General features: G+C 36.7%; 1 protein-coding gene across 7 annotated transcripts in view; it reads right to left on the bottom strand.

The window, feature by feature from the left end:
- Window positions 1-26956, bottom strand: part of AXDND1 (axonemal dynein light chain domain containing 1) — a 72243-nt gene that overhangs the window by 28787 nt on the left and 16500 nt on the right. For 5 of the 7 annotated variants that reach the window (XR_014014327.1, XM_081223379.1, XM_081223380.1 and 2 more), the window contains 9 exons: window positions 19350-19490; window positions 18202-18306; window positions 14706-14826; window positions 10627-10728; window positions 9319-9482; window positions 7714-7789; window positions 4239-4473; window positions 3041-3242; window positions 2147-2240 (listed from right to left, as the gene is read on the bottom strand). Coding sequence is in view for 6 of the 7 variants with exons in the window: in XM_081223379.1 (XP_081079505.1) it covers window positions 2147-2240; window positions 3041-3242; window positions 4239-4473; window positions 7714-7789; window positions 9319-9482; window positions 10627-10728; window positions 14706-14826; window positions 18202-18306; window positions 19350-19490 (1240 nt within the window). In the remaining variant the exon portion in view is untranslated. The remainder of the gene's footprint in view (window positions 1-2146; window positions 2241-3040; window positions 3243-4238; window positions 4474-7713; window positions 7790-9318; window positions 9483-10626; window positions 10729-14705; window positions 14827-18201; window positions 18307-19349; window positions 19491-26956) is intronic. The other 2 variants (XM_081223383.1, XM_081223382.1) reach the window with 2 other exon arrangements.

Below are 26956 nucleotides of genomic sequence, written 5' to 3'. Positions count from 1 at the left end.
TATGGTAGATGGAAAATTTTACTAATCAATTTTTAAAAAATCTTTACATAACTGATTGATGGAATTGAAAAATGAGCATTATTTAATAAATACAGCCAATAATACACTTCTTCAATTTGCATTGTTCTTTTGTGAGCTATTATTTCAGCAATGACAGTCCTTTAAAACAAGTAATGAAGTAAACTGAACTTAGGAGCAGACCTTCAAATGGCTTTATCACTAAGTATTAACCTGTGATTGTAAAAAAATTATGAAGCCTGTTCAATCACATCAGTTTTTTTTAAACCATTACTAAAAATTATTTTTAAATATTATTCACTTCATCTCTTTTGACTATTTGTTTATATTTTATAATGTACCTAAAAGGTTAACAGAGAAATTCTCATAAGTAACTTAGAAATAGTAAGTTAGAAATAACTTGTTCAAAGATTTTTTGCTGATAGAGATAAATGATAAAAAAATATTTGAAGATCACCATTTTAGACTGCCAAGCAGCACAGATTAGATGGAGTAAAAGTATAAAGAAAAAAACAAAACAAAACCAAAAAATCTGGAAGAAAATGGATCAGAAAGGAAAATGAATGGTGGGTTAAAAAAAGATAAACTTTTCCGTTTTTAAATACTTATACCAGTTAATATGGATACACACAGTTCCTCGAGGAATGTATAATCTTGCAAGTTTTCTAGGCAGCTTAACTATATTATAGTGCTGTAGTGTTAAAATAGAGAAGTATATAAAATATAAAAATGAGAAGTATATAAAGGTACTTTCTAAATAATCCTATATTATAAAAATTGAATTCCACAATATTAAAAATTGAGAATATGATTCCCCGGAGATAATCCCCAATGGTAAACTGAGTATCCAGTGGTAAACTTACCAAAGAAGGGGTTAATGTAGCAACACCATAAAACATCGACAATGCTGGAATGTTGTTACTTCATTCGAGAAATATTTATTGAGTTCCACTATGTGACAGGCACTCTCCTACCCTTTCTCTTCTTAATTTTGGTTGTGTTCTAAGTCATAGAAATTTCTCCCAAGCCTGGGGATCCCCTGGATCCATACTTCCAGTCTTAACATATTTGCTCCTCAACTCTTGATGTCTCTATGTTCACAGTGTGCTCATAGACTGTGATATAATGCTTCATAAGTAGTATTCCCATACAACATACTGATCTCTGCCTTTCAAATTCCCAATATAAGCAATATTAAAATTAAATTCATTTTATCAATTTTGTAAGGTCAAATATTTGCATATTAAGTTTACTTATAATAAGAGATTCCTGTATAAATTTAGATTGTAATTAAGACTAGGAAGTGGGAGTAAACGTAAAAAACTAAGACATCCTTTGGAAATTATTATTTCATGTTGTGCTAGTTAAGAATTCCACAGGGAACTTCCCTGGTGGTGCACTGGTTAAGAATCCGCCTGCCAATGCAGGGGACACGGGATTGAGCCCTGGTCCGGGAAGATCCCACATGCCATGGAGCAACTAAGCCAATGCACCACAACTACTGAGCCTGCACTCTAGAGCCCATGAGCCTAGAGCCCATGCTCTGCAACAAGAGAAGCCACCGCAATGAGAAGCCCATGCACCGCAACGAAGAGTAGCCCCCGCTTGCGGCAACTAGAGAAAGCCCACGCAGCAACGAAGACCCAACGTAGCCAAAATGAATAAATTAATTAATTAAAAAAAAAAGAATTCCACAGGTTTAGTTCTTCAGAACTGCAGGACAATTCCCTATTTGTTTAAATAACTGTAGACGAATAGTATTGTAGCATCTTGTCTTTCCTCTTAGAAACATGTTTCCGTCATCCCTTCAGCCAGTCAAGGGCACCAACATAAATTCTTAAAATGATTAATGCTATTGAGGGAAAATTTTTTCGGTATACTGAGTAAAGAGTAAAGATAATAATTAGATCTCAAAAACTTTTGATCATCTGTGAAACTTCATTCTAAAGGCAGGAACGTATCGCATTTAAAAATCCACTGAAAATCATTTCAGTAATTATATTATGTAAGTTCTCATTTTGCCCTCCCAACCTCCTGCTTCAATTGGATAGGCATGACTTGATTTTTCCTTGAAGAAAACTCCCAGCCAAGGCAAAAAATAATCTAAGAAATTCCTACAAGTACATACTTGGCGCTGAAGTTCCATGTTACCATTGTTAACCTCATTGCCTATCTTCAAAAGCCATTGTTGAATCATGTTAAATATATGTGCTTGGAGTACCCTGAAGGAAAAAGCAAGCAAAATAAAGATAAGTGACTTACTTAAGAGTATGAAAGTAACTATCGGATAAAAGAAAGGGTTTTATTTGGCTGGGCCTAGTAAACTTCAGTGTGTACAACTGTTTGAGAGCTCAGAGAAAGGTGAATCAAATCCTTGAATTATCTGGTAGAATGGCTACTCACTGACAGCCTTCCTAACCTCACGTAGGTTAGGTGTAATGCACTCTGGACAATGTAGACCTTACTTTCAGTGTTAGACCTCTACTGTAAAGACTTACACTCACTTTCTTTACATTTACTTCTAGACCACTGAGGCCACAAAATGAGAAGAATGAGTTTTAAAATCCTCTCAAGAGATCAACTTCCAACATGACAGAGGGAGGAGAAAAGGTGACCCACTCTCCAGTGAAATTAGTGAAAATTACTAAAACAAAACAAAAACCATTGAAAGCTTCTGGAAATGGTTCTAAGGACAAACAGCAACTGAAGAAACTTATATTCAAGACAATTTATGAAGATTCAGTAGGAAAGGCAAGAGTCTATGTTATTTGAACCGAAACTACTCCCGCTCTTCCCCTTCTCAGCTCAGTGAGGCAGAAACTCCACCCTAGACTGCTGTGGTTAAGAACCCAGGACTCCCTCACCCTCCAGCTCCCAATCAGATGGTTTTCTTACTTGGAGGAAGAGAATGTCAAGGTTTTGTATCTGACCCCAAATACCCATTGCTGACGCGAAGTACTGAGAAAATGCAGTTGAGAAGTGGGGATTCCCTTCTACCCAGCAGAGAGCTATGGGAACTTACGAGACAGAATCCACATCTGTGTACTGCGGAACAGTACCAATAATGTTTAACGATGCATCCAAGTGAGATTTCATTTCATTAATTTTTTCATTAAGTCCCTCCCATTCTTCAAGAAGCAGTTCAGGAAACTCCAGCAGGCTTTCCAATTTGAAAGAACAGAATTCAAGAGAACTAACCAAACTTGGAAGAATTTTAGAGATACCTGGAAAAGTGAGAAAAGCATTAACTTTTAGAAGTATGTGTAAGTTTACTATCAATAATAAATTATGAAATACTAATGGGCAGGGGCATATCTTTTTCCATTTTCTTATTATCCTACGGCTTGCCTAGCAGAGAATCTTGCGAAGAGTAGTTCCTAAATAAATATTTAGTGAATAAAAACTATGTAAACAGCGCTTTTCTGACTGATGGACTATTTCGTTGATAACAGTTTTTACTCTGTCTTCTCTTCTCAGCTGAGAATGAAATGCATTAAATCCAGAAACCATGAACTGCAGTTTCTGTTAAAGGTATTAATTCACTGAGTTATCCTGTTAAGAAGACAATGATGAAAAACAGCTTCTTCATGATTATAAGATAGTTAACAGAAACTAGAAGAGATATAGTTCTTGAGTCATTTTTTAGGTCATTGTTCAGGTTTACATGAAGCTTATAGTTTTGGTCTGAATAAGTATCAACTTTGGATTCTAATTTTTGACTGATTCACTGTGAGATCATGGCAAAATACCCTCTCTATACTTTGTCTAAACTCATTTGCAAAATAAGAAATGAAAATGCTCCCATCTCAGAGATATATAAAGAGAAATAATTTAAAAACAAACTTTTTCTTGTCATTGATGAAAATATTCTCACTGCCTTCATCAGTAAACTTCAGTCTTTTAGTAGGATTCAAAATGATTTAATTTCACTCTCATTCATCATTTGGACTTCCTCTTTTATTTAAAATCATTTACCACCTGGTTGTATATATCTGTGAATATACTAAAAACCATCAAACTGTATACTTTAAATAGATGAATTGTACTGTATATGACTTATATCTCAATAAAGTGATGCTCCATGCTTTATTTTCCTTGATTTTTAAAACTATATGTATTGTTTTTAAATATTAATTGTATTGAAAATAATAATTACTATTAAAATGCTTTCTATTGTCAAGCAATCCAATTATCATTATCATTGTTTTTTTTTTCCTTACCATTATCCCCATTTATTCTTATTTCAAATTCTTTGTAGAGTCTTCCTGTACTTTTCACAATTTCCTCCATGTGCTTCTGCTCTGGTGGTATCTTTCCCTCCATACTTTTATGGCGACTAAATATCCCAAGCCCAATATCTGCCCAGCTTTCCTGTAAATGTTTAATAATCTTGAGAGAATCATATTTTGACACTAGAAGATCCCCAGAAAATTTGTCTTTGTCTTCAGTCAACATCTAGAGAGTGAAAGCAGGATGAGGAAATTAGCACATTATTCACTGATTTCATCAAAGTTTACTCAGGTGACTCCTAAATATTTTGGAATTACATATCTTATTATTATTTGTCGTACCATTTCTTCATGTGACATATATTTTAATTTCAAAGTTAAAGTGAATTTTAATCAATTTTGATACTCTGTAAGATAACCATAGTTTACCAGGGATGAAATAATTATATGAAATCCTATATAGGTAAAAAAATTAGTGATAGGCAATTAAGTCTCACAGAGCTGAGCATTTTTTTTTTTACATCTTTATTGGAGTATAATTGCTTTACAATGGTGTGTTAGTTTCTGCTTTGTAACAAAGTGAATCAGTTATACATATACATATGTTCCCACATCTCTTCCCTCTTGCGTCTCCCTCCCTCCCACCCTCCCTATCCCACCCCTCTAGGCAGTCACAAAGCACCGAGCTGATCTCCCTGTGCTATGTGGCTGCTTCCCACTATCTATCTACCTTATGTTTGGTAGTGTATATATGTCCATGCCTCTCTCTCGCTTTGTCACAGCTTACCCTTCCCCCTCCCCATATCCTCAAGTCCATTCTCTAGTAGGTCTGTGTCTTTATTCCTGTCTTACCCCTAGGTTCTTCATGACATTTTTTTTCTTAAATTCCATATATATGTGTTAGCATACGGTATTTGTCTTTCTCTTTCTGACTTACTTCACTCTGTATGACAGACTTGAGGTCCATCCACCTCATTACAAATAGCTCAATTTCCTTTCATTTTATGGCTGAGTAATATTCCATTGTATATATGTGCCACATCTTCTTTATCCATTCATCCGATGATGGACACTTAGGTTGTTTCCATCTCTGGGCTATTGTAAATAGAGCTGCAATGAACACTTTGGTACATGACTCTTTTTGAATTATGGTTTTCTCAGGGTATATGCCCAGTAGTGGGATTGCTGGGTCATATGGTAGTTCTATTTGTAGTTTTTTAAGGAACCTCCATACTGTTCTCCATAGTGGCTGTACCAATTCACATTCCCACCTAGCTGAGCATTTGTAATTACTATTTGCTTTGGTAAGGATGTAATATTTCTGTTTACATGATCCCCACAAAACTGGGAAAGTTCGTAGAATGTATAGGTTTTCATTTATCTGTTTAATCCCAAGTCCAAGTGCTATATCTGACATATCAATAAATATTTGTGGAAAAAATAAAGTGTAACCTATATATAAAGCTTGCCATTATTTGTGACTCAGATAATGGAAACAAATCACCCACACTTATCAGTAATCAGTATAGGGAAGCACTGTAGCAGAGCAATTAAGGGTAAGAATTTTGGAATTGGAGAGACATGGACTCAAATTCTGACTCAGCCATTTACCATTTACAGATAACTAAGGCAAGTTAACATTTCTAACCTTCAATTTCCACATCTGTGAGATGGGGATTATAAAACCTGCATCATGTGGATGCTATGAAGAATAAATAAAGCAACATGTGGAAAGCACCTTCATCCTGACAAGTTAATGAATGAGAATTATTATTATTCCTACTAAAAAAAGAAGCATGATTTTTTCAATTTTATCTATGCAATGTCAAACAGATAAGCAGTAAAAAAAAAAAGTCACTAAACTAGCTATGTTGTATATATGACAACAAACATCTTCAATTCTTAGAATATTCAGCTCAAATCATTCCAAAAGAAAAGAAAATGGTTCCCTGGGATCTGGATGAGATTTCATTAGGTCATGAGTGTGATGTTCACATTGGAGGACTTCAATATCATATATTTCCCCTTGTCAGACTACTATAACATGAGAGTAATTTGATTAATGAAACCTATTTTCAAAGTTTGAACCCTTTTAAAAAGATGTTATTAATAAACAAAGTGTGATATATACATACAATGGAATATGATTCGACCTTAAGGAGGAAGGAAATTCCGATATATGCTGCAACATGGATGAATCTTATGGATATTATGCTGAAGGGAATAAGTCAGTCACAAAAGGACTAATTCTATATGATTTCATTCATATGAGGTGCCTAGAGTAGTCAAATTTATAAAGACAGAAAGTAGGGCTTCCCTGGTGGCGCAGTGGTTGAGAGTCTGCCTGCCGATGCAGGGGACATGGGTTTGTGCCCTGGTCCGGGAAGATCCCACATGCTGCGGAGCGGCTGGGCCCCTGAGCCGTGGTCGCTGAGCCTGCACGTCCGGAGCCTGTGCTCCGCGACGGGAGAGGCCACGACAGTGAGAGGCCTGCGTACTGCCAAAAAAAAAAAAAGGAAAAATAAAGACAGAAAGTAGAATCGTGGTTGCCAGGGGCTGGGAGGAGGAGGAAATGGGGAGTTATTGTTTGTTTAATGGGTAGAGTTTCAGTTCAGGAAGATAAAAAAGTTCTGGACATGAATGGTGGTGATGGTTGCACAACAGTGTGAATGTACTTAATGCCACTGAACTGTACTCTTAAAAATGATTAAAATGATAAATTTTGTTATGTATATTTTACCACAATTTTTAAAAAAGATGTTATTAATTTTAAAAGTCCAATTTGTCCTTAAGAAAAAAGCCAGGTAGGGACTTCCCTGGTGGCAGGGAATCTGCCTGCCAATGCATGGGTCACAGGTTCGATCCCTGGTCCGGGAAGATCCCACATGCCACGGAGTAACTAAGCCTACGCGCCACAACTCCTGAGCCTGTGCTCTAGAGCCCGTGAGCCACAACCACTGAAGCCCTTGTGCCTAGAGCCCGTGCTTCACAACAAGAGAAGCCACCGCAATGAGAAGCCCATGCACGGCAACGAAGAGTAACCCTCGCTAGCCACAACTAGAGAAAGCCTGAATGCAGCAACGAAGACCCAAAGCAGCCAAAAATAAAATAAATAAATAAATTTATTTTAAAAAAAGAAAGAAAAAAGCCAGGTACATGAGAGGCACAGATGTTACTTATGTCCGACAATTAGATGAGAGAATCAGAACTACCCTAACTGCCACCCAAGTATCTTTTCCCAATTTATTTCTGGCAGCCTAACTTTGACTCGAAAATCTAAAATAGAACTGAAAATAGAATCTTTAAGAGTATTTTTAAAAGCCCCTGTAGCCTTGATGCTTTCCTTATCTTTCGTAAAACCTAGTATGGCATTTTTAAAGGATGAGTTGTGACTTAGTTGTAGGTGAAGAGTGACAAGTTTACAAACAGCATTTTGATTACCAAGCTGTTTACTAGAAAGTCTTACCTTTTGCCACTGCTTGAAGTCTGGAACAACTGATTCAAATCTATTTTCTTTACTAGGGGATGAAATATCTTTTCCACTGAAAGAAGGAAAAGGAACAAGAGCATGGTCTCATAACAAGATATAAACAAAGAAAATCATGAATCCACACATTTATAACAATTAATAATATCTTTTTCCCTGATGATTTTCCCTAATGCCTTTCAGGTTCAGCCTCTCCCTCATAGGCATTTATTTTTAAATTTACAAATATAAATATAAATTCAGACCCTAATCAGACCTGAGTAAGCAGGTTACAGGGTCAGAGGCCATGACAGTATTAAAAGAGTGGTCTCTGGGTCCTCAGCACCCAAAATTAGGTCATCATAAGAATGATTCCTGCTGAACACAGCAACCAAAACAATATATAAATAGAAAGGAAGCTTAAAGAACAATTAAAACTCAACATTTAGGTCAGGAGCCCCAACTTCTGTTAAGAGTTTCCTTTAATATCTTTTGAAGCCTCACAAGGAGAAAGCTCTTGATAAAGAAGCTCCTGAGGAGAAAGGGAGAAGGGAACCACTGCCACCTGGGCTCCTCTCCCAGCTAAGTGTCAATACACAGTAGAAGCGGGCAATGGCAGCAGCAACCAGCTTGGATATGTACCAGCTTCAGCTTCCACAACTTCCAAATCTACTCACTGGGGAACCTTTTAGAGCAGGTTTAGATCCAGGCAGGTTGGGTTTAGATCCCAGCCTCCAGGATCTAATGCCTGATGATCTCAGCTGGAGCGGATGTAATGATAATAGAAACAAAATGCACAATAAATGTAATGCTCTTGAATCATCCTGAAATCATCCCTCCCAACCAGTCCGTGGAAAAACTGTCTTCCATGAAACCGGTTCCTGGTGCCAAAAAGGTTGCGGACAGCTGTCTTAGAGGATGTGAAAAACTGAAACCGCTCTTCTCAATTTGAAATGGAAATGGTACCTACATATGTTTCCTCAACAGACGAAGCATCTTAAAGTTTAAAAAAAAAAAAAAACTTTAGAAATCACTGAGTTCAGCCTGCATTCAAAGTATGGATTCACACTAACCTTGGCTGTGATGTAGTCATCCAGCCTCCAATTAACTACTTTGTTAATTAACTAAGGAAGGCAGCTTCTTCCATTATCAAATTTCTCTAATTGTTACAAGATATGATATTCAATCAGAATCAACCTCCTTATAACTGCCAGTCATTGATTCCACTTCTCGGCACATGCACTATGCTACAGAATTTGCAAATGGATCCAGATATTCAAGTTTGCCCAGAGTAATGACATAAGTTGACTTGATTTTAAAAAGAGAGTAAAGAGAAGAAAAGAAAAAGAGTTGGACTTAGTGGAAGCAGCAGCAGTTGGGTACAGGGACCAAGATGATCAGAGATGATTAGCACTAGAAACTGCAAGACCATTCAAGTTCCTAGCAGGATTGTGCCCATGTAAGGGCAGCTGGTTACCCTACCAAAATCAATGTTAGAGTAATTACAAGGTAAAAGAGAAACAAGATAAAAAGAGAGGAAGAATTGGACTGAGTTATCAAACATGACATCAAATAATCAGAAAAACAAGATTCTTGGAGACCCACGTATTATTTCTGAAGAACTGCTGCCATTTGACAAGGCCATCCTTAACACTTTGCAATTTTTCTCTTGTAGACTCTTCATTTTGTTCCACTTCCTGTCTAAATTTATTCACTAAGTTTCTCCATTTCTCCATCAACTTCTGCAACAGTGCAAGGTCTGCAGTGTCCTAGATAAAATGCATGGAATTAAACCACTTATTCATTTATTCATGTAACAAATACTTATTAGCATACACCAGGCCATTATTAATATTGCAATACTAGAGTCATAGGTAGAAAATGGATCCAAAAGTTGAAAAGATATTCCTCTTTCAAAATATCAGTGACACTATTACACAGTCCCTTTGGTGGAGAATTTTTCCATAATAAAAAAAGCATCAGGAACAAGATTTTTTCCTTTGCAACACGAGCCCAGTTTCCTCATAGGATTTGGCAGGCAGTGCAGTACATTGGAAAGAACAGGAATTTCAAAGCCAGACAGAACAAAATATAAATCCTAGCCATTGACTGGCTGTGTAATCTTGGCTCTTGAGATTAATTTTTCTTATCTATAAAATAAAGACCCTAATATATATCTCACAGGACTGTTATAAGAATTAAATGAAATTAGTGTAAATGGTTTGGCTCTAGAAACATACTAAATGCCACTTCCTTCCTTTTCAACCTAGTGTGCTCACTGAATTGTCCCATAATATTGCACAGAATGCATCAATAATGCAATTATTTCAATGAACACAGTTACATTTTTGTTTAAGCACTATAACTCTATAAGTAACATCTGCATGTTATTAACTTAGACAAATTGCTTAAATTTCTCTAATTATTATAGAAGACAAATGTAAAGAAGGGCCTTTATTCACTTTTCCTTAGATTTTTCATTTTGCCTCCAATAAAGCACAAATATAAAACTATATTTAAAATTTAATCTATAAATTAGGGACTTCCTGGTGGCGCAGTGGTTAAGAATCCACCTGTCAATGCAGGGGACATGGGTTCAGGGGGGAAGATCCCACATGCCTCAGGGCAACTAAGCCCGTGCACCACAACTACTGAGCCTGTGCTCCAGAGCCCATGGTCCACAACAAGAGAAGCCACTGCAGTGAGAAGCCCACGCACGGCAAAGAAGAGTAGCCCTTGCTGGCCGCAGCTAGAGAAAGCCTGTGCACAACAATGAAGACCCAACGCAGCCAAAAATAAATAAATAAATAATTAAATTTAAAAAAAATCTATAAATTAACAAAGGCTTCTTGTAGCTTCAACCCTCAACAGTTGGAGTCTCTTTTCCCATGATTTAAGTGAATTGAGCTTTACCTTAGTTGACAGCAGTATGATGAAATGCTTAGTATACTTATTCCAGCCTTTTTCACTGAGGTAAAGTCTTTTAGCCAACATGACTTTATTTCTTTCAATTACCTATTTTTAGAAAGCACTAAAATTAGGAACCTAAAACATTAACAAACCATTGTAATTTATTAAACCCAAACCAATTTCACACACCAATTTTTCACTGAATCATTAATTCAATCAGTTTCTTATTTAAATCATGAACTAACTTGAATCATAAATTCATGTTTTCTAAAACTACTGAACCAGAACCAAATTGAACATAGTATATAGCAGAGGTTCTCAATTTTATCTCAAAACCCCTTTATACTCTTAAAAATTGAGAACTCCGAAGAGTTTTTGTTTATATGGATTATATCTATTGTTATTTATTGCGTTGGAAAACTGAAATTATTTAAAATATGTATTTGTTAATTCACTTAAACATTAATAAGCTCATTATATATTTAACATAGTTTTTCTGAAAAATAACTACATTTTCTAAAACAAAAAAAATTAGTGAGAAGAACACGCAGTTTCACATTTTTACAAATCTCTTTAATGTTTGCTTTAATAGAATAGAGCTGGATTTTCATTTGCTTTTGAATTCAATCTGTTGTAATATCCCATACCATGTAGCTTCAAGAAAAATCATATCAGAACGAGAATGAAAAAGGCAGATGATAACTCAGTGTTACAATGACACTAGTTTTCACCTCATGAAGGGTTTTATGGACCTTCAAGGGGGTCCATGGACCATACTTTGAGAACCACTGATATACTGAATCAATTATATAATCATTCAGTGAATGACTGACTGTTCAAGACATTGTGCATATCTCGGTGAACAAAGTCCTTGTTTTCAGGGAGCTGACATTATAGCTGTTATTTCCTATTAGTGATGATCCAACACAAAGCCCCATTAATTCAAGGTATTCTTCTACAGAAATCTCTTACCACTGGTCAGTTAGTTCTCTACTGTTTGAATACTTCTAGAGTGAGGGAACTCACTTGTCATCTTTTTTTCTCCTACTGAACATGCTAGCTCCCAGATTTGTTTCTTTTTTCTTTTAAACTGAGGTATAGTTGATGTACAATATTATATAAGTTTCAGGTGTACAACATAGTGACAGACATTTTTTTTTTTTTTTTTTTTTTTTTTGTGGTACGCGGGCCTCTCACTGTTGTGGCCTCTCCCGTTGTGGAGCACAGACTCCGGACGCGCAGGCTCAGCGGCCATGGCTCACGGGCCCAGCCACTCTGCGGCATGTGGGATCTTCTCGGACCAGGGCACGAACCCATGTCCCTGCATCGACAGGCGGACTCTCAACCACTATGCCACCAGGGAAGCCCCAGTGACAGACAATTTTTAAAGGTTATATTCCATTTATAGTTATTATAAAATATTGGCTATATTCTCTGTGCTGTACAATGTATCCTTGTAGCTTATTTATTTTATACATAGTAGTTCATACCTCAGTCCTCTACCCTATCTTGCCCCTCCCCCTTTCCCTCTCCCCACTGGTAACTACTAGTTTGTTTTCTGTATCTGTGAGTCTGTTTCTTTTATAGGTTTGTTTCTTATGTTATATATTTACTTTCACAATTGTTTTCTCTGGACATGTCAATGTCCCTTTTAAAGTTCTGCATCAGAATGGAACACCCATGTCGTAGATGAGGTCTGACTATTAAAGAGGAAAATGGTATAAAAATTTGAATCTGTCGAGGGTCATAATTTATTGTTAATATTATAATTTCCAGATGTGAAATTAGGCAACCAACCAGCAAACATTTTAGAAAAATAGAACACTGTATTGTGGAACATAACTACTTTCCTAAAGCATCACTATAATTGTCCACAGGCTGCCATATTTCAAGTCAGTTGTCATCTTGGGTACCAAGGTAATAGAACCAAAGCGAGTTATCAAGTGATCGTAATACAGTTACATTACGTAAAAAAAATAAGAACCACTTTCCCTAGTTTATTAGTGTATAATTAAAGTTGAAAGTTTTAACATGTTCACAAACAACAGAAATAGAATTCTGGCTCATACTCATAGGTTCTGGTGGAAAAAAGAGCCCTTAATTGGACAATAGCCAGCTATCCAATAGAGAATAAACAAAAGAAAACAATGTAACTTTTCCTTTTCAAGGCCCATAATAGAATGGCTGCCTTATTCATCAATTAAATATACATCTTCGGGCTTCCCTGGTGGCGCAGTGGTTGAGAGTCCACCTGCCGATGCAGGGGACACAGGTTCATGCCCTGGCCTGGGAAGATCCCACATGCCGCGGAGCAGCTGGGCCCGTGAGCCATGGCCGCTGAGCCTGCACGTCCAGAGCCTGTGCTCCACAATGGGAGAGGCCACAACAGTGAGAGGCCCGTGTACCGCAAAAAAAAAAAAATCTTCATTTTTAAAAATTTTGTCTACATGGAAACAACCTAAATGTCCATCAGCAGATGAATGGATAAAGAAGATGTAGTGTACACACACACACACACACACACACACACACACACACACACACACTGGAATATTACTCAGCCATTAAAAAGAACAAAATAATGTCATTTGCAGTAACATTGATGGACCTAGAGACCATGTGAAGTAAGTCAGACAGAGAATGACAAATATCATATGACATCACTTACATGTGGAATCTAAAAAAAAAGTACAAATGAACCTATTTACAAAACAGAAATAGAGTCAAAGATGTAGAAAACAAACATGGTTACCAAGGGGGAAAGAAGGGGTGGGAAGGATAAATTGGGGGATTGGGATTGACATATACACACTACTATATATAAAACAGATAATGAATAAGAAGCTACTGTATAGCACAGGGAACTCTACTCAGTACTCTGTAATGACCTATATGGGAACAGAATCTAAAAAAGAGTGGATATATATATATATGTATAACTGATTCACCTTGCTGTACAGCAGAAACTGATACAACATTGTAAATCAACTATACGCCAATAAAAAATTAATTTAAAAAATTAAAAATTAAAAAAAAATTTTTAAGATATATATATACACACACAATGAAATATTACTCAGCCATTAAAAAGAATGAAATAATGCCATTTGCAGCAACATGGATGGACCTAGAGATTATCATAGTAAGTGAAGTAAGTCAGAAACAAAGACAAATACCACATGATATCACTTACATGTAGAATCTAAAATATGACACAAATGAACATATCTACAAAACAAAAACAGACTCACAGATATAGAGAACAGACTCATGGTTGCCAAAGGGTAAGGGGCATTGGGGAGGGAATGATTGGGAGCTTGGGATTAGCAGATGCAAGCTATTATATATAGGACAAATAAACAACAAGATCCTACTGTATAGCACAGGGAACTATATTCAATATCCTCTAATAAACCACAATGGAAAATATGAAAAACAATGTATATAAATGTATAACTGAGTCACTTTGCTGTACAGCAGAAATTAAACACAACATTGTAAATCAACTGTACTTCAATAAAAATTTAAAAATAAAATAAAATTTTGGGGACTTCCCTGGTGGCACAGTGGTCAAGAATCCGCCTGCCAATGGAGGAGACATGGGTTCAAGCCCTGGTCCGGGAAGATCCCACATACCGTGAAGCAATTAAGCCCATGCACCACAACTACTGAGCCTACACTCTAAAGCCCGCGGGCCATAACTACTGAAGCCTGTGCACCCTAGAGCCAATGCACTGCAACTACTGAAGCCCATGCACTCTAGGGCCCGCATGCCGCAACTACTGAGCCCACTTGCTGCCACTACTGAAGCCCGCACACCTAGAGCCCATGATCTGCAACAAGAGAAGCCACCACAATGAGAAGCCCGCACACTGCAACAAAGAGCAGCCCCCGCTCACCGCAACTAGAGAAAGCCCACATGCAGCAACGAAGACCCAATGCAGCCAAAAAAAAAAAAGTAAAAAAAAAAATAAAAAATTAAAATAAAAATAAATAAATAAAAATTTTGTCTAGATTATTGAAAACTGTAAAATGAAACTTTATTCATCCAAAAAATAAGTTACGATTTCAGATGAACCAACCTTTATGGACAATTCATATGTGGCTGAGCTCCAGATATCTCTTTCTGCCATTAACTGTTTAATATCACTCTCCATCCTTCCTCTTTGTAACGTATATAAGTCATGATATTCTTCTACAATTCTAAAAGAAAAATTTAAAAACAGCTATATAAATACATATTTAAAAAAATAACTTTGTTCTAAAGTAGGCAATTTGTTCCTTTAAAACGCATCACAAGGTAATTATGGTATAACTTCTGGATATATTAGTAACACTAATATATGGTGAAATAGAAGAAAAAATACTCACATTTCATGAATAAATCTTACAAAGGTCCTAAAGTAAAACGTTCAATATATTGTTCCCTGCTCTAAACACTTTTCATCATATTCTTCTTTATTCACTAGAATTTTCACATGATGGTACTCCAGTGGTATAACAACACTATATCTAATGAAAAATTCTGAATACAAGTAGTAGTAATATAGCTGTTTTTCATTTTTTTTCTCACAGAATTTAGGATTCTTTATTAAGAAGATACAAAGGCACAAAGCCCAATAATTGTGAGCTACATTTTAAAATTATATATAATTAGTATAAGATTTAAAGAAATTCTCTACCAATCAACCAAAAGCTTAAGTATAATTAAGTAAATTTTTCTTAAATGTTTTTTCTTCTTGTTTACCAGAACATACCTTTTCCTTCTAACTTACACTGAAGCTTCTTTTAGAATTAAAATCCCTCTGAGGTTAAATACAAACACAGAAGTTGTAAAGTGATTGGTAGCCTTTCACAAACCTTTTAAAACACTTCCTCCTAAGGAATATTAACTTTTCTGTAAGAATAAAAGGTCAGTGACACAAAGTTCTTCTAATTTTGTTGAAAGCCATTAACCACCAACATCAGTTCCTAAAGCCTCCTTCTATTTGGAGGCGTCCATTTGTTCAAACTGAGAAAAAATTAATCACTGTAGGTGGCACACAGATGAATATACATATAAAAATTCAACAAGCAATAACCTTAAGAGTTATGCACTTTACTATCTAAAAGACCTCGATTTTAAAAAGGGAATTAATGACTCTAATTTTTTTTAATATCTTTATTGGAGTATAATTGCTTTACAATGTTGTGTTAGTTTCTGCTGTACAACAGAGTAAATCAGCTATATGTATACATATATCCTCATATCCCCTCCCTCTTGAGCCTCCCTCCCACCCTCCCTATCCCACCCCTCTAGGTTGTCACAAAGCGTCAAGCTGATCTCCCTGTGCTATGCAGCAGCTTCCCACTAGCCACCCATTTTACATTTGGTAGTGTATATGTGAATGACTCTTATTTATAACAGCCAAAGAAAAAATTCAGAAACAACTTTAATGTCCAACAACAAGGGACTGGCCAAATAAAATATATAATGCAGCTCTATGATGAAAATACTCTGTAGCTAATTAAAGATCATGTTCTTAGAACTTCCCTGGTGGTGCAGTGGTTAAGAATCTGCCTGCCAGTGCAGGGGACATGGGTTCGAGCCCTGGTCCGGGAAGATCCCACATGCCGCAGAGCAACTAAGCCCATGAGCCACAACTACTGAGCCTACGCTCTAGAGCCCACATGCCACAGCTACTGAAGCCCGCACTCCTAGAGCCCATGCTCCGCAACAAGAAAAGCCACCGCAGTGAGAAGCCTGCGCATCTCAACGAAGAGTAGCCCCGGCTCACCGCAACTAGAGAAAGCCCGTGTGCAGCAATAAAGACCCAACGCAGCCAAAATTAATTAATTAATTAATTAATTAATTAATTTTTAAAAACAATAAAGGTCATGTTCTTAATACTCTGGTACACAGGAAAAATTTTTGTGTACAACATAAAACAAGAAAACCCAAATGATAAGAGTACATATTCAGTTTATATCATTTTTATAAAAAATATATAGAAAAAAGAAAAATATATTGAAATATTAATAGTAGTTAACTGTAAGAGAATTTTGAATGTTTTTAATTTTCTTATTTGTGTTTCTGTATTTTCCAAATTTTCAACAAAATAATTAGTCACTATAAGAAGAAATATTACCTACAATATCTAATCACACACACAAAAAATGAACCACCTTACTTCAGAATCATCAATGTTTAAAGAAAATGAGATTTTTTTCTCTCTTTTCTTCCCCATCTCTCTGATTTTAGAAGATGTTTTGTTCTGATAATCGACATTAGCACAAAAGAAATTCTAATTTATTTATTTTTTTAAATTTATTTATTTTTTATTTTTTTATTTTATTTTATTTTTAGCTGCATCGGGTCTCAGTTGTGGCACACGGGTGTCGCGTGTGGGAGCTTCATTGAGGCATGCGGGATCTTTAGTTGCGGCATGCAGGATCTAGTTCTCTCACCAGGGATTGAACTCAGGTCCCCTGCATTGGGAGAGCGGAGTCTTAACCACTGGACCACCAGGGAAGTCCCGAAATTGTGATTTTTTAAAATTTATTTTTGCTTGTCTGTGTTTTCTAATTTTCTTATAAGGCACATGTACTGCTTCTATGATAATATAATAATATTTTAAATCAACTAAATAAAAAATTAAAATGCAATCAAATATATCTTTTGATATATACCCAAGAGTTTCCTAGTAATCAGAACTCTAACAGAAAATGAAATAGAATATGAAAATGAAATAGAATAGAGGTTAGCAAACTACAGCCTGTCGGTCAAACCTGGCCCATCACTTGTTTTTATATAGCACATGAGCTAAGAATTTTACTTTTTTTATTTTTTATATATTTGATTTACTTTTTATATTTTTTAATGGTTAAAAAACAATAGGAGAATAATATTCTGTAACACATGGAAATATTATAAATTCAGATTTCAGTGACAATAAATAAAGTTTTATTGGAACAAAATCATGTTCTGGTATTGTCCTTGGCTGCTTTTGCACTACAGTGGCACACATTACAAAGGAAGAGTTGATTGAGTAGTTGCATCAGAAACCATATCTCACCATCTGGCCCTTTACAGAAAAAGTCTGCTAACCCCTGAAATAGAATAAAAACATTAGGACCACAGTAGAGTCACTAAAATCCAAAAAAGAACTAGACTCACACTACTAACTAGGAAAACGCAAACAAAAACCAGATACATTTCATACCTATCAAAGATATGAGCAAAAGGGAAATAAAAGATATGAGCAAAAGGGAAATCTCATACACTGATTAGAGGATATACTGGTACAACCACTTTGTGGAGTATCTGGTAACATGCAGCAAGACAAGGCTATGCATATCCTATGACCCAGTAATTCCACTTCTAGGTTTACCCCCCTGGAAAATTCTCACACAAGGAGACACAAGATGTGTATTACAACAGTGTGTGGAAGAGTTAATATATACAATTAACTTTAACATATATTAACTCCTTCAAGCACTGTTGTAATTCAAAAAGCTTCAAATGCTTCTAAAAAATTTTATTCCTTGAAATAAGGTGTGAAGCAAGTATGACATAAAGGCTAACATTCGGTAACTCACCTGGCATTCTTTTCAGCGTCTAAAAGAGCTTGTGCCAAAGCTCTGTGGGCCTTCTCTGCTTCCTTTGTTAATTTCATATCATGTGTCTGAACCAAACACAGCTCCCTGAAATAAAGCAAGCAAATTTTGTATTCATAGTTGAAGATTTTAAAAACGTTTCTACCTAGGAAATCAGATTTATACTCAGGAATCTTCTCAGTTATCATGTGTACATCTCTTCCTCGTTTTTCTACCTTATAAACCAAATCAAGAAATCTAGTGTTCATTCAGGTGGACTCTTACCAGGTTTGGCAATGGAATCAGACTGGCTAGAAAAGGCAGAAAGAAGATGGGGAGGATTCTCTAGAATGGAGTGAAGGCAGATGCTGGCAGGCAAGGCCTTAAGGCTGCTCTATCCTACCCTCTGACATGCCTATCCTATCCTCTTCATTCTTGCCACTAATCTTTTTTTTTTTAAAAACATGTCAACTTTATACGTTTTTTAAGTTTTTTTTGTTTTGTTTTTTTTAATGTATTTATGGCTGTGTTGGCTCTTCGTTTCTGTGCGAGGGCTTTCTCTAGTTGCGGCAAGTGGGGGCCACTCCTCATCGCAGTGCACGGGCCTCACTATCGCGGCCTCTCCTGTTGCGGAGCACAGGCTCCAGACGTGCAGGCTCAGTAATTGTGGCTCACGGGGCTAGTTGCTCCACGGCATGTGGGATCTTCCCAGACCAGGGCTCGAACTCATGTCCCCTGCATTGACAGGCAGATTTTCAACCACTGCGCCACCAGGGAAGCCCCCGCCACTAATCATCTTGCCACAAGGTTGGTTGATCACTAAATGTGATTGCTATTATATATAATGCTTATTCTCTTTGGGATTTGAACCTTAACATCCATAATCACGGCGCTGCTCTGTAAACCAAACCAAGATAAGCATCTCTATTTTGGAAGGAAGAGCAAGAGTCTTTTCCCTATCAAACATACAACAGACCCTTAGTTTTGTGTTAACCTGTGTAACCCATGTCTCTACAGTTATATCCAGGTCTTTCTGTTCTCTTGCAAAACACAAAAAGAGAATCAGAGAGTCCTCACCTTTAATCATTCTACTTTCCCTGAGTATTTTTTACTCTCTTCAGAGATAGGGCTTTGATAAGCACAGTTCTTACCTGGTCAGTTCCTCAATAACATTCTTAAAATTGTACAGTTCTTCTAAAATGCGCTGGTCCATCACTCGCTGAGTTACCATGTCTTTGTAGAAGTCAGTCATATGCCAGGCAATTTGGTCAAGCATTTGTACATACCGCTCTCTGTATGAGAAAGAAGGAAAACAAGACATCATGCAGAAGAAAAGGAAAAACGAGCCAGAAAATATGTGAGAGAGAAAGTAATGTTAGGGAAAGAAATAGTGAACAGATACTCACAAAAGATATGTGGGGAGAAAAAGACAAAAAAGAAAAGGATCTAGGCTGTGAATTCCTGCCATGCTCATGAATGAATGCGCATTCCAAGTGAATGAACTGTGGAGAATTTTAATCAGAATCATAATTATTTGGAATATAATGTCTGAGATGTAAAACAAAATAAGGACTTTTTTTATTTCTTCTAAATTATAAACTCTATCAGGATAAAAACTATGTCTTATATATTTACACATTTACAACATCTAACAGAGTGCCTTGAATATAGTGGAATTTTTCTAAATAGTTTTTTTTGTAAATAGTTGAATTCATGAATAAAACCACTTTCTCAAACTGACCAAAATATAAAAAGACACCAACTGTTTAAAAATAAACAAAGACAAAGAAGTCTTTAAGTACTAAGAAGTAATTTCTCTTGCTTCTGAATAAAACCAAACAAAATATTTGGAAATGATCACAGATGATAAATTATAAACACCATAACTGAGCAGTCTTCATTTATTTTAAAAGTGATCTACGTATTGTATTCTAAGCCTGAGACCCTAGAATTTTAGTATCTTTGAGTTGAAATAATCATTTAGCTTGATCTCTCACCCACTGACAAAAAGAATTATCCAGCCCTTGCTTAAACACTTAGTGACAGGGAGTTTATCAGCTCATTGTGCAGCTCATACACTGGGACGTATCAATTTTTAAAACACCTTCTTTAGGACTCTCCCTCATGGCAATATAGGGACAAAATATTCTGAAGGGCCTTCCCATTACAACACAACTATATCCATGATAAAGCATACTTCTTGAAGCATTACTGGGCTCACAGAAAGAAATAGAAGTCTCTAGGGATGAAAAAACAACAACAAACTAAATACGGTAAGCTAACAATGGAGTGGGAGGTGGTAACCAGTATTCACTAGGAAAACCCAAGGTCAGAGGTGGCCCAGTAAAAATACCAACATTGGGTCCCAGAGACCAAGTCTTGGGCTTTCTTCAAAGCGAGCAACGTGGGAGTAGGACTACTGGATGAAGCCAGGATTCCAGAAAAGAAAAAATACAAATCATCTCTTTAGGAAGCATCCATGATTTATACCCTGAGGATTTCATGATTAAGATTAGCCAAATATTAGTCACACAAGCAAAGACTGGAAAATACTCATGTAAATAAACCATCATGAATGAGACGCAGAAGAAACAACACACAGTAGATTTAGATACCAATGGTCTTCATATATTAGAATTATCAGATTTAGAATACAAAACTATGCATGAAATGTCTGAGAAATAAAAGATGGAATTTAAACATGAATAAGCAATGAAAAACTTATCAACTATGATGAGACAGATATGGACACAAACCAACAGAACTCTCAGGGGAAAAATGTAATTATCAAACTGTAAAACTCAATAGATGAGTTACAGCAGAATAGATGTAGCTAAAGAGGGTATTAATATCCTGGAAAAAATACCCAGAATGCAGCACAGAGACAAGGAGGTGGAAATTATGAAATAGAGATAAAGAGACAAAGAGCACAGAATGATAAGATCTAATATAAGTCTAATCAGAGTTCCAGAAAGAGAAAACAGAAAGAATAGAGAACAGACATTCATCAAAGAGATCATCACTGATACTTTTCCAAAACTTATGAAGGACATTAATTTATACATAGGATTGTGGTACAGATATAGGTGCAAGAAATAAAAAAAGAAATTCAGAGGAACCAAATACACTCTCCTTCCTAAAATAACAATGACAACAACAACAAAAGACACAGTATGTGAAACAATTTTTGAGACACTGGGTATCAAGCAATGAAAGAAAGTGATTCCTGAGACACCAGAAATAAATAAGGTAAGCACTATGATTGCTCCAACTTGCTGGCCTGAGAGAGTTTTTAGGCCATCCAGTAAGGAGATGGAACCCATGAGGACCCCACTGGACTCCCGAATTTAAGGAGACAGAGCTAAGAGTCTAGAGAGATGAAAGTGGCTAGAGTTCAGAGGACAAGCTACCAGGGAGAAAAGAGCTGCACAGAGAGACCCCTGGAGGTCTACAGAGGGTCCCCCTCAAGTATTCAGCTAAGTAATGATCAGGGCATAAATGTGAAGAAACTATCTGAGACCAGGGAAAGAACCATCTGAAAGGATCAAAGGTAAGAGTGCCTGGCACTCATACATGGCTCAAAATCATGCCTGTTCCACCTAGCCAAACTGGAAAAATTCATGATTCATGGGGCAGTGGATAGAATACAAAGAAAAGTCTAGTCTCAGTATTCAGGAATAATTAGCCCTAAATTGAGCATGGTTCTGGTCCTGCCTAAAGGTCCCAAAAGGTCAAACTATTTTCAAGTAACAGTTGTGTCCCAGAATAAAGCTCAAGAATATTTTTAAGAGTACAAAAATACATAGCATCCAATAGGTAAAATTCACGTCTGCCATTCAATCAAAATTACCAAGCATGCAAAGAAGCAGGAAAACACAACCATGAGGTGAAAAATCAATCAATCAAAACTGACCCAGAAATGGCATAAGTGTTAGAATTAACTGATAAGGACATTAAAAGTTATCATAACTATATTCCATATGTTCAAAAAGTTAAGGAGACATGGATAGTATTTTTTAAAAGACCCTAATTGAGCTTCTAGAAATGAAAACTACAGTGTCTCAGATGAAAATATCACTGGGTGGGATTAAAAGCAGATTAGATACTGCAGAAGAAAACATTAGTGAATTTGAAGATACAGCAATAGAAGCTATCCAAAATGAACAGTAAAAGAGAAAAAACTAATTTAAAGATTTCAAAACGTCAGTGACCTGGGGGATAATTTCATTATTAGTGGTCTAATATATGTGTAGATAGACTCCCCTGAAGAGAGGGAGGGCAGAAAAAATACTTGAAGAAAAATGAGCCAAAAAATTTCCATATTTGATGAAAAATATAAATTCACAGATCCCAAAAGCTCCATGAATACCAAGCATAAGAAACATGAAGAAAACTACACCAAAACACATCATAGTCAAATTGTTCCAAAGCAATGATATGGTGCCCAGAATTTAATGAATTCCACAAAATAATGGTCAGGAAATTTTTCATCAGATTAAAATTCAAGTGAGAGTAAAGAAACCAGTCTGGAAAGACCACATAACATACTACCTCAACTGTATGATGTTCTAGAAAAGAGAAAAAGGATAGAGACAGTAAAAAGATCAGTGGTTACTGAGGGTTCAGGGTGAGGGGGGATGGGAAGGGAGGAGGGATAAATAGGTGATGCACAAGGGTTTTTAGGACCATGAAACTATTCTGTATGATACTGTAATGTGATACCGACTGATACCATATTTTGAAATCAACATGGACAAATTAGTGTGCTTTCCATGTATAGTATATTTCACTAAGAAAACTGGAAAGAACTGGGGATGTTTAGCCTAAGTAACAGAATACATAAGAGGAAAGACAAAATGACTGTTTTCAAATATTTAAAGAGCTATAAGATGAAAGAAAGAATGGACTTCTTTTGAGGATTTTCAGAGTACAAAATTAGGATTAGCAGGTAGAAGTTATAGGAAGGTAGATTACACTTATATAAAGGAGGTGTTTAAATTTTTTATGTGAAATTTTTTTTTTTTTTTGCGGTACGTGGGCCTCTCACTGTTGTGGCCTCTCCCATTGCGGAGCACAGGTTCCGGATGCACAGGCTCAGCGGCCATGGCTCACAGGCCCAGCTGCTCCGCGGCATGTGGGATCTTCCCGGACCGGGGCACAAACCCGTGTCCCCTGCATCGGCAGGCGGACTTTCAACCACTGCGCCACCAGGGAAGCCCCTCATATGGTTTTTTTATTCCTTAATTTGTTAATGTGGTGTATCACATTGATTGATTTGCATATATTGAAGAATCCTTGCATCCCTGGGGTAAATCCTACTTGATCATGGTGTATGATCCTTTTAATGTGCTGTTGGATTCCGTTTGCTAGTATTTTGTTCAGGATTTTTGCATCTATGTTCATCAGTGGTATTGGTCTATAATTTTCTTTTTTTGTGGTATCTTTGTCTGGTTTTGGTATCAGGGTGATGGTGGCTTCGTAGAATGAATTTGGGAGTGTTTCTCCTTCTGTAATTTTTTGGAACAGTTTGAGAAGGATCAGTGTTAGCTTTTCTCTAAATGTTTGATAGAATTCACCTGTGAAGCCAACTGGTCCTGCACTTCTGTTTGTTGGAAGATTTAAAATTATGGTTTCAATTTCATTACTTGTGATAGGTCTGTTTTTATTTTCTAATTCTTCCTGGTTCAGTCTTGGAAAATTGTACCTTTCCAAGACTTTGTCCATTTCTTCATGGCTGTCCATTTTACTGGCACACAGTTGTTTGGAGTAGTCTCTTATAATCCTTTATTTCTGCAGTGTCAGTTGTGATTTCTCCTTTTTCATTTCAAATATTATTGATTTGCATCCTCCCCCTTTTTTTCTTGATGAGTCTGGCTAAGGGGTTATCAATTTGGTTTATATTCTCAAAGAACCAGCTTTTTGTTTTATTGCTCTTTGTTATTGTTTTCTTCATTTCTATTTCATTTATTTCTGCTCTGACCTTTATGATTCCTTTCCTTCTACTGACTTTGGGTTTTCTTTGTTCTTCTTTCTCTAGTTGTTTTAAAGGTAGGGTTAGATTGTTTACTTCAGATTTTTCTTGTTTCTTGAGGTGAGATTGATTCTTCCCTCTTAGAACTGCTTCCGCTGCATCCCATAGGTTTTCGGTTGTTGTGTTTTCATTGTCATTTTTTTCTATGTATTTTTTAATTTCTTCTTTGATTTCTTCAGTGATCTCTTGGTTATTTAGTAGCACACTGTTTAGCCTCCATGTATTTGTGTTTTTTACAGTTTCTTTCCTGTAACTGATTTCCAATCTCATAGTGTTGTGGTCAGAAAAGATGCTTGATACGACATCAATTTTCTTAAATTTTCTAAGGTGTGATTTGTGTCCCAAGATGTGATCTATCCTGGAGAATGTTCCATGTGCACTTGAGAAGAAAGTGTACTCTGCCACTTTTGGGTGGAATGTTCTATAAATATCAATTAAATCTATCTGGTCTATTGTGTCATTTAAAGCTTGTGTTTCCTTATTTACTTTCTGCTTGGATGATCTGTCCATTGGTGTAAGTTGGGTGTTAAAGTCCCCTACTATTATTGTGTTACTGTCGATTTCTCCTTTCATGGTTGTTAGCATTTGCCTTATGTATTGAGGTGCTCCTATGTTGGGTGCATAAACATTGATAATTGTTATATCTTCTTCTTGGATTTATCCTTTGCTCATTATGTAGTGTCCCTCCTTGTCTCTTGTAACAGTCTTTATTTTTTTTTTTTTTTTTTTTTTTTTTTTTTTTGCGGTAGGCGGGCCTCTCACTGTTGTGGCCTCTCCCCTTGCAGAGCACAGGCTCCGGACGCGCAGGCTCAGCAGCCATGGCTCACGGGCCTAGCCGCTCCGCGGCACGTGGGATCCTCCCAGACCGGGGCACGAACCCGTGTCCCCTGCATCGGCAGGCGGACTCTCAACCACTGCGCCACCAGGGAAGCCCAACAGTCTTTATTTTAAAGTCTATTTTACCTGATATGAGTATTGCTTTCTTTTGATTTCCATTTGCATGCAATATCTTTTTCCATCTCTTCACTTTCAGTCTGTATGTGTCCCTAGGTCTGAAGTGGGTCTCTTGTAGACAGCATATATATGGCTTTTGTCTTTGTATCTATTCAGCCAGTCTGTGTCTTTTGGTTGGGGCATTTAATCCATTTACATTCAAGGTTATTATTGATATGTATGTTCCCATTACCATTTTCTTAATTGTTTGGGGGTTTTTTTTGTGTGTCTTTTTCTTCTCTTGTGTTTCCTGCCTAGAGAAGTTTCTTTAGCATTTGTTTTAAAGCTGGTTTGGTGGTACTGAATTCTCTTAGCTTTTGCTTGTCTGAAAAGCTTTTGACTTCTCCATCAAATCTGAGAGATCCTTGCTGGGTACAGTAATCTTGGTTGTAGGTTTTTCTTTCATCACTTTAAGTATATCCTGCCACTCCCTTCTGGCCTGCAGAGTTTCCACTGAAAAATCAGCTGATAACCTTGTGGGGATTCCTTTGTATGTTATTTTTTGTTTTTCCCTTGCTGCTTTTAATATTTTTTCTTTGAATTTAATTTTTGTTAGTTTGATTAATATGTGTCTTGGTGTGTTTTTCCTAGGGTTTATCCTGTATGGGACTCTCTGTGCTTCCTGGACCTGGGTGATTATTTCCTTTCCCATGTTATGGAAGTTTTCGACTATAATCTCTTCAAATATTTTCTCAGATACTTTCTTTTTCTCTTCTTCTGGGACCCCTATAATTTGAATGTTGGTGCGTTTAGTGTTGTCCCAGAGTTCTCTCAGATTGTCTTCAATTCTTTTCATTCTTTTTTCTTTATTCTGCTCCTCAGTAGTTATTTCCACCATTTTGTCTTCCAGCTCACTTACTCGTTCTTCTGCCTCAGTTATTCTGCTATTGATTCCTTCTAGTGTATTTTTCATTTCAGTTATTGTGTTGTTCATCTTTCTTTGTTTGTTCTTTAGTTCTTCTAGTTCTTTGTTAAACATCTCTTGTATTTTCTCAATCCATGCCGCCATTCTATTTCCGAGATTCTGGATCATCTTTACTATGATTACTCTGAATTCTTTTTCAGGTAGATTGCCTATTTCCTCTTCCTTTATTTGGTCTTCTAGGTTTTTACCTTGCTCCTTCATCTGTGACATATTTTTTTGCCATCTCATTTTGTGTGTGTGTGTGTGGGGGATTGTGTTCTTGTCTTACTGGTTGTTTGGCCCGAGGCTTCCAACACTGGAGTTTGTAGGCTATTGGGTAGAGCTGTGTCTTGGTGCTGAGATGAGGAACTCCATGAGACCTCACTCCGATGAATATTCCCTGGGGTCTAAGTTTCTCTGTTAGTCCAGTGGTTTGGACTTGGAGCTCCCACCGCAGGAGCTTCAGCCCAACTTCTGGCGCATGAACCAAGATCCCACAAGCCGCATGGGGCAGCAAAAAAAAACCAATAATAAAGTAAAAAATAAAATTGGACTAGGAAACTAACAGATATGCTAGAAAGAATATAACAATTGGGCTTCCCTGGTGGCACAGTGGTTGAGAGTCCACCTGCCGATGCAGGGGACACGGGTTCGTGCCCCGGCCCGGGAAGATCCCACATGCTGCGGAGCGGCTGGGCCTGTGAGCCATGACTGTTGAGCCTGCGCATCTGGAGCCTGTGCTCCGCAACGGGAGAGGCCACAATGGTCAGAGGCCCGTGTACTGCAAAAAAAAAAAAAAAAAAAAAAAAAAAGAATATAACAATTAAAAT

The sequence above is a fragment of the Mesoplodon bidens genome (assembly GCF_964165515.1).
Source record: "Mesoplodon bidens genome assembly, chromosome: 2".
In the NCBI taxonomy this organism is placed as follows: Eukaryota; Metazoa; Chordata; class Mammalia; order Artiodactyla; family Ziphiidae; genus Mesoplodon; species Mesoplodon bidens.
The sequence above is the reverse complement of the archived record's forward strand: the minus strand, read 5'-3'. Positions and strand labels throughout refer to the sequence as shown.